The 9,373-nt window shown below is 37.6% G+C and overlaps 1 protein-coding gene across 1 annotated transcript; it reads right to left on the bottom strand.

The window, feature by feature from the left end:
* Positions 1-5,137: 5,137 nt before the first annotated feature.
* Positions 5,138-6,307, bottom strand: LOC110903059 (late embryogenesis abundant protein B19.3). The gene is made up of 2 exons (XM_022149265.2): positions 6,150-6,307; positions 5,138-5,654 (listed from the first exon to the last, which is right to left on the bottom strand). The coding sequence occupies exons 1-2, from the start codon at positions 6,265-6,267 to the stop codon at positions 5,371-5,373; spliced, it is 402 nt and encodes a 133-aa protein (XP_022004957.1). The 5' UTR covers positions 6,268-6,307; the 3' UTR covers positions 5,138-5,370.
* Positions 6,308-9,373: the final 3,066 nt, after the last annotated feature.

The raw sequence follows: 9,373 nt of genomic DNA, 5'->3' as shown, positions 1-9,373 counted from the left end.
CTTAGCCAAGGGTAACGTCACCGCCAAAAGCGGGGCCTACCATAATTTGCATTAATAACTTAATTCATTATCTTCCAATAATCCAACCCTTTAGGATTGTATCCTTGCTGACTCAAACTACTGGGTTGAGGGTAACGTCGCCTTCAAAAGAGGGACCTACTACAATAACTAAGATAATCTCTTAAACAAGTGCAAAAGTGCGAAAATAATCAAAGGTTATACTAATACACGAGTCGGATCCAAGTGATTCATCTTGTCTATCTGTTTTTATTTTTATTTTATTTTTCAGCATTTAGTTAGTTTTTATTTTCTTAGTTTAAAAACATTTTTCTCACTTTTTTTTTATTTGATTAGACGTTGAGGATAAACCGGTATTAAAAGCTCTTGTGTCCTTGGACGACCTCGGTATCTTACCAACACTATACTACGTCCACGATGGGTGCACTTGCCCATATGTGTGTTTAGTGTTAGTGAATATCGTGTTCTATAAATTTAAAACTTGGCTAAAGGTGTAAAAAGGGCTTAATTATACATCTAAATTATATATACACCGACACACATCACTAAACATAAACCATCACCTTACAGCACTGAATGTATTTTCATTGGTCATGATGCTAAATACAAAGGCTATCGATGTTTGGATAAAAAAACTCATCGCGTCTATGTTACAAGGCATGGTAAATTCGATGAGGATTCGTATCCCTTTAGCGGTCATGTCAAACCAATTGATGAGGCCACCTTGGTTTTCTCCACTTTGATGAAACGCTTCCACCTATCTCTTTACCAAATCCCCCACCAGTTATTTCACCTCTTACTTCTGAGTCCACTACCTCTCACGAGTCCTCTCCTTGTTCCTTATGCCCTGCTGATCCACCCTTTCCCACTCCTCCATTATTCTCCAATCCTCACACCTCGGCCCAACAAACCCACTCATCCATATCTACTCCACGGTCCAAACACAAGCCCAAACCTCATCACCCCACCCACCATCCTCGGCCCCCATTCCATTTCCCACATCACCACCACAAACCCATCCTACCTCTTCCTCACAATCGGTCCAACCACCACACCTCTCAAATCCACCAACGGCCGACCTAACTCCACCTATCATACCCAACACCTCTCACCAATTTACCCAGGGATCTCCTGTTGAGCCAATGCCATCTCATCCTATGAGTACTCGATCAAAAAACGGCATTTTCAAGCCCAAATATTATGCTAACTTGTCTTTATTTTCAGGTTCGTTACATCATGCTTTACTTGCAGCTTATGATCCCCGTGGTAACAAATCAGCAGCAAAACACTCTAAATGGGTGAAGGCAATGGAAGAGGAGCTCCAGGCGTTAAAATCTAACAACACTTAGGTACTTGTTCCACGACCTACAAGTGCAAATATTGTTGGATCTAAGTGGATTTTCATAACAAAATACAAAGCAGATGGTTCCATAGATCGATACAAGGCTCGCTTGGCGGCCCAAGGTTTCACTCAGGTTCCAGGACTTGATTTCTCTGACACCTTTAGTCCTGTTGTCAAAGCCTCTACAGTCCGTGTTGTTTTATCGCTTTCTACTATTTATGGCTGGTCTCCGCGTCAATTCGATGTGCGCAATGCCTTTCTCAATGGCAATCTTTCTGAAACGGTATACATGGAACAACCTACTGGTTTTATTGATGCTAGATTTCCTAATCATGTGAGATTTACACAAATCGTTCATTACTCTATATATTGTTAGATTTTGTCTACAGTAAACCCTGAAATTACAGTTATATCCTTAGTCCAACCTTGATATTACTTATATACCCTTGGTCCAAAAGTGTCCCAAATTTCAAAACATTTGCAAAAATGCCACAATTTAATATACTTTTATGAAATTGTGAAAAACTTAAAAAAGAAGCACCCAATTTCAATATATTTACAAAAATACCACCCTTTAATTTTTGTGGCTTGCCTTGGACTGTGTCATCTCTTTGCTGGTAATATTTCTTAATGAAGTTATCTTGCTGTTAAAAAATATAAAAATAAAATTATTACATAAAATAACTAGAAGGTAGGCATTTAATTATTTGTTCTAAAATAGTTTGATACAATTTATATAATTAACTTGTAATTTGGTGGGTCTTGAGTTTAATCGGCAAAGCCATTAGAGTTAAGGTGTTACTCCCTTTGAGGTCAAAGCTAGAGTCTCACCAAATGCGGATTCGATGTTATTTGAGCCGTTCATTAAAAAAAAAACTTACAATCCGTATTTCTAATAAATTCTTTTTTCTTTTAAAAAATACAAAATAAATCATATTTCAAACTCTTTATATTGATAAATTCTGTTAAAATGTGGTCTTCAAAATTGCTTATTCTATGGTCAATTCGTTTGTGTGTAGTCGATTGTTCATTGTGAATTGGTATATTGATTGTATTAGCAAATTAGTTTAAAAATAACACGAGAATACCAACTGCTCTTATTATAGATGAAACCCGTCGCGAAGCGCGGGGTTCCTTACTAGTTTTATAACACTTTGAGTCCAATTTTTAACACTTGTACTTTTGATTTTGAACTCACACACTCAAAATGTAATTTACTCTTTTATAAATCATTAATGTAATTTACTCTCTCTTATAAATCATTAATGCATGCATGAGTCTAGGATAAATGAGAGACCTTTAGCCTCTTAGCAAATGTAATATATTATACCAAATGTAACTGTTTATTGGATTTACATTTCTGTTTTATTTGAACATATGACAAATTAAGAATCTCTAAATAATTGGCTTCGAGTTCTACATGAAAACAAAATTTTATTTAATAATTCATTTTGCAAGGAAAATAGCGACTTGAGTCGAGTCTAGTAGTCTAGCTGAATAAGTGTAACTGGGCTATTAGAGAACTCGGGCCAGCAATTTTGTGGACTAACCAGACCGGTCCACTCGCAACAAAAAGATTCAGTAGTTGATTTGAACACTTCTATTATTCTATAGTTCGATGTTACTCTCTAATAAAAACCATTTAAAATGTTGAAAATTACAAAATATATATTTAAGGTAACATTACTAAATACAAAATCAACATATAAAGTATCTGATTTAAACACTTCTATAGTTCGATGTTACTCTCTAATAAAAACTATATAAAAAGTTGAAAATTACAAAATATATATTTGAAGGCAATATTACTAAATACAAAATCAACATATAAGATGTTTTGTAGTTGAAAAATATTAAGTTAGAAATGTGGACCAGTAATAAGATGAAATCAACATAAAAGATGTTTTGTGCTTGAAAAATATAAAAATTTTCATTTATTTTTCTTAAGATGTTACAATATTAATTTGAATGATAAAAAAATAATTCCTAGTCTTATTACATGGGACAAACTATCTACACACCAAGTGTGTAGATAGTCACCATTAAAAGGTGTTTTTTGTCCTTACATGCACACTCTGCAGTGTTGAACTGTGACCAAAATGCGGCGTTTTGGTCCGGTTAACCAGACAAAGACCAACGGGTGTCTGACGGGTCTGTTGTCCGGACCAAAACGCCGAGCTTTGGCCGCGTTTTGGTCCTGTCAACCAGACCGGGTGTCAGTCTTTTGTCTGGTTGACAGGACCAAAACGCGACCGAAGCTCGGGGTTTTGGTCCTGTCAACAGACCCGTCAGTCTTTGTCTGGTTAACCGGACCAAAACGCCGCATTTTAGCCACAGTTCGACACTGCAGGGAGTGCATGTAAGGACAAAAAACACCTTTTTTGATGTGTAGATAGTGAAATAGGTGTGTAGATAGGTACACCCTATTACATATCTCGGGTAAGTAGCTAGCAACTAGTAGTAGCTACTGTACCATAAGGATGGCTCAGAAGGTTGGTCATCAACAACACTTCAACATAAGGACATATTCTGTTATTGCGTTCAGAAAATAAAAGGGAAAATTACCACAGTAGCCATTTGACCAGCCCAATTTCGAAAATAGCCATTTGATCGGGCATAATGGACCCTCCCATCAAAGTGAACTCCCATTTTTATGCACCTTCAATCCAACCACACGCTAGCCGCCACGTGTCCCTTCAGCCTGAACCGGCTTTATGCCGCATCGCCTGTCAGCCGAGCCGCTTCCCCTCCAAGCCAAGCCGCTTCGCCGCCTGCCCACAAGTACAAGCCATGCCGCCTAAAGTACAAGCCATGCCGCGTAAAGTACAAGCCGAGCCGCTTCAGTAGCATTTTTTAAAAAATATCAAAATATATAAAAAAACATCAAAAAAATATCAAAAAACATCAAAAAAAATCAAAAAAAATCAAAAAAATATCAAAATACTCTTTCTCTCCATATATTTAATAACTAGGTTGAATATTGTGAAGAATAGAATTCATTTTTATCTCTTTTCTCTTTGGTTTTTATCAATTATTAATTTAATAATTTAATATTTTATTAAATTAAATAAACTAATATTTTAACAAATTAGTTTTTGGTTAACAAGGTTAGTTTAAACCTAACCTAGTTAGTAGATCCTTTAATACATTCAAAATAACCTAGTTAGTCCAACTAGGTTAGTTTTTATAAAAGAAACCACTAACTGAGTTAGAAAACTCAGTTAGTTCAGTTAAGAAACCACTAACTGAGTCCAACTAACTGAGTCCAACTAGGTTAGTTTTTATAAAAAAAAACAGATGTATATATATACATACGAAATTATAAATAAAAAAACATGTGTAGCGGCTTGGATATTGGATGAAACGGCTTGACCATGGTGAAACGGCTTGGCCATTGGATGTTGGATGAAACGGCTTGAGCACAGGTTATAGCGGCTTGGGGGTAAAGCGGCTTAAATTCAGATTATAGCGGCTTGGAATGGGGTAAAGCGGCTCGGCTTGACCATGAAGCGGCTCGGCTAGGCAGTCCTCAAAGCGGCATAAATCAGGCATTCTGCGAAGCGGCTTGGCTTGGGGGGAAGCGGCTCGGCTGACAGGCGATGCGGCATAAAGCCGGTTCAGGCTGAAGGGACACGTGGCGACTAGCGTGTGGTTGGATTGAAGGTGCATAAAAATGGGAGTTCACTCTGATGGGAGGGTCCATTATGCCCGGTCAAATGGCTATTTTCGAAATTGGGCTGGTCAAACGGCTACTTTGGTAATTTTCCCAAAATAAAAAGCCTTATGATTATAGAACATATATTCATACGCAAAATGTACATACAGCCAGCCTATTGCCCCCACAAAAAGCTACACCTGGCAAAAGACCGACTAACCAACATTCATTTCAAAAGACGATACCACTACTTCATAACTAACCTAAGACTTGAAACTGAAACTTAAGATATATTTACTTTACAACTGTTGATCATAAACCACTTGCTACTACGTACTTGAGATCCATCCATCCATTAGGTCTTGGTTCGATACTTGGACTCGTCGATCTCGATACCTTCTTCCTCAACACGCTCTTGACCCGACTTCTCAGTGGTGCTCAGACCACCTTTACGCCCCATCTCCTTATACCCTTCACTTCCCATCTCTTCCCTACGCGCCTCCCCGCCTTTGCTGCCCATCTCCTTGTAACCCTCGGTCCCCAGCTGCTCTTTTCGAGTCTGACCACCCTTGCTGCCCAGCTCCTGGTACCCCTCGGTCCCCACCTGCTCTTTTCGAGTCTGACCACCCTTGCTTCTTCCTAGTTTCATCGTATAAAGTATTATTAAAATGAAAGTAAACCATATCAGGGTATTGTCCGCTTTACGTGAAATTACGTGAAAGCGGAAAGAAAACTGTAAAAGTTTTCAGTGTCGGGATATTATCCCGCTCTGCTCTGCCCTAAAAGCGGCGAAGAACTGTAATATCCCAAGTAAACTTTGTCAAGATATTATACGTTTATAGTAAACCTTGTGAGGATACTTTTTAGTAAACCTTGTTAGGATATTGTACGTGTTGGAATATTATCCGCTTTGCCCTAAAAGCGGCAAAGAACTGTAATAGCCTATGTAAACCTTGTCAGAATATTATACGTTTAGTAAACCTTCTAAGGATAAGGTTAGTAAACCAAACCTCGTCAGGATATTGTACGTCCACTAAACGAGGATATCTTGAAAATATGTTTACTTGAGATGTTAAACGACTTGAAAAGGTTTACTTGAGATGTTAGAACACACATGTATACATAAAGAGATACCTTCAGCAAGGTGTTGTTGAGCTTCAAGGCTTTTGCCTCCTGTGCCACCGGGGACGACGGTTTCACCTTGCTTGGCCTTAGCGTCCAGTTCTGACCTCTTCTCTTGAGCTTGTGCCATGATGTTTTTCTTCCAACGAAAGAAAGCTGGTAATCTTATTTTTGTTTTGTTGTTGGTGGTGGATGTTTTGGAGGGTGTTGTATTTATAAGTGAATGCAGGTATGACACGTAAGACAAGTAGGTGGAATGACGAGGCAAATTAGGACATTGTTAAGTTGTTAGATAGCGACACGAAGTGTGTTATTCACTATCTATCGGTAGACCCGAAGCAGATTTTACCTTTTACTTTACATGTTAGGAGATTTTATCTGAGGTTGGTATCCGTGACGAAACTTGATCTGAATAACGAGGGGTCGAAAACGTATATGTCAAAAAATTTCTATAGAACCGAGTTCTTGAAAACGTATATTGTCACACCCTGGCTTTGCGGAAGCGTGGTTAATTTGTGTGACTTCTTAATACCATAGCTTAATCATAACAAAGCTATATGAATTTAAAAACCATGCAAGTCATCCATTAAGTTTTTGAAAACATCATACAATACCATTGTTTTTAACATGCAACCATAACCTTGTTCAGTAACATTACAACTTATAACAAAACATAAACGTGATTTAGGGATTGTGTCTTGTCCAGGTAAGAGACACAACCCTAAACCCTGATGACTTCATGACCAGTGCAGCGGAAAACGTTCCATACCGTGCCAGATCCGTTTAATTTCCTGAAATACATGTGAGTTGAAAAATCAACAATAATGTTGAGCGAGTTCATGCGTAAGTGAGTATGTAAAACCTTTGTGAGTATAAAAATAGTTGTGGTATGTAGCAGTGTAAGAGGACTTGTGATCACCAATGGTTTGCAAGGCCACTGACATATGTGAAGTGCAAATAGGGAGACTCAAACCTAGCAGATTTATGCCACGGCAAAGTATGTGGACAAAGTCACCCCACGGTCCGTTTCTAGTTTGGCCGGGGGCTGGGCTCGCTACACCCAGATAGATCTACCGCTCCTGTCCCTCGGTCCCTACATGAGGACTAATGGCCCCATGTTGTTCCTATCCACTCACATGATCGTATAACACCTCCTTACGTTAAACATACCGTTGTAAAGTACTCGTAAATCATAGTAACATGTATTTCACCCCCGCAGTTAAGTAAACTGAAAACAGTTAGAGAAAAGGGGGACATGAACTCACAGTGAATGCGTATCTCTACCAAGTAATCCGAATATCCGAAGCTGTGCAACGACCTACAGGTGCTAATTCTATTAGACGGATGGCCGTGCCTTAGCTTTATAACTTATATTTTTAGGAGACGGTTAGACAACCGTTTCGTGTACATACTTGGTATTTTACTTTCCTTCCCAAGGATGGGGGATTTAAATACATGTGTATTTATACTATCTCATTAAGTCCCACTTAATATATTTTTATTTCTTATTCCAAAATATAATTATTTTTCTCAAAAATAATATATTTTCTCTTTACATAATACTTTCCAAAATAATACGTTGACAACATACGTGTCGGTGAATATTTCCGCGTAATGCGTAAGTTACGTTTTAATGATTAGGTGGTAATAGAAATTACCGTTGTAACTTTTATGCTTGTCGTATAAGCGTTGGTATTATTTTGGGTTTGACAAGTTAGTAAATATTATTTTTACTCTAAAAATAATATTTATACATTTTCACAAAATAATCATAAACAGTGTTGTGACAAAATATGTTTACCGAATATATATTTATCACGTTTAGTTTTGTGAAAATCCCACCTCCGATTATTTATAAATAAAGTTGTGGCGAAATATATTTGAAAACATATCAAAGTAGTCTAACACTTGTAAATAATTCCAAGTGTTATATTTTTAGAAAATTTCGCCAGAGTTTCCCCTGTAACTGGAGGTGGCCACGCTTTCAAGCGTATCATTTTCTTTTACAAAATCATTCCAACAATTCTTCAAATCAACCAAATCATTTTCCGATACTTCAAACTAGTTTCAACACATTAAACTCGTAGACTAGTATGTAAAATCACAATATTACATGAACTTGTAGTTTTTCTAAAACTATTATGTAGATCTCATTATATTTAGTGGATCTAGGTATAAAATAGTTTAGTCTTGCAAAAACCCCGTTTTGGAACAAATCACTCTTTACAACTTCCGACAATTTTTATAAAAATTGTTATTTTGTCAGATCTTTCATTTCACAAGTGTTTATACACTTGTAGACTATAAAAATCACATCTGTTAACCTGTTATACAACTTTTATAAAACATGATTTTCTCAACTCCCGGTCCTACGAATATACCACTTGTACATACGTAGATCGGCTCGTTTTAAATACTATTTTTCATGTTAAAACACTTTTACACAAGTTCATGTTTCCCGTGTGGTGGAGTTTCACCTTTTAACCCTTGTACAAAAGAAACAAGTGTATGTCAAGATACGTGATCCTAACAAAGTCGGGTTAAACGATGATGAGAGCCACCACATCATAGATCGGGTCATAAAAACCAACATATTCAAATACTACGACATTTACACGCGTTATGTTCTTTTATCCAACGATTTTCACTTTTTAGTAGACTTTAAAGATTCATGAAGCGGGTTACCGACATTTAACCGATAAAAATCCTTTTAACCACGTTAGACACGACTAAAAACGAGTTTTAAACAATATACCTCTAGCTCGAGGCTAGGGAAGAAACTAGTCGAAAACGGCGTGGATAAAAGCAAATGCTCGAGGTCCTTCAACTTCTGTTTGTTTCGAGCTTCGTCGTACGCGATCCTCAAGACTTGTATGCACTTGGAATGTAGAGACTTGAACCGAAAAACGGATGGGTGGTGGTGGGGGTTCTCGGCCGTGAGGGAGCAAGGGGGAGGGAGAGAGTGATCTTGAGTGTGTGTGTGTTATTGTGAGAGAGAGAGAGTTTAAATAGAAAAAGTTTAGTTATCGTCCATCGGTTTCTCGTTCTAGATATCCGCATAATCTAATAAAATATAATAAAGGACGTACTCCCTTGGTCCCACCATTTGGCCGATTCCATTAGATGGTAATGGTATCCGGTTTGTTTTCGATTGTCCAGTTACAGTTTAGTTATGTTAAGTCGGTTACTTAAAGGTCTAACCTCGTTAGTTGTTTAATGCGTTGTAAAGCGGGTGT

Source organism: Helianthus annuus, chromosome 13, assembly GCF_002127325.2.
Source record: "Helianthus annuus cultivar XRQ/B chromosome 13, HanXRQr2.0-SUNRISE, whole genome shotgun sequence".
NCBI lineage: Eukaryota > Viridiplantae > Streptophyta > Magnoliopsida > Asterales > Asteraceae > Helianthus > Helianthus annuus.
Note: the sequence above shows the minus strand (reverse complement) of the source record. Positions and strands in the feature narration are given on the sequence as shown.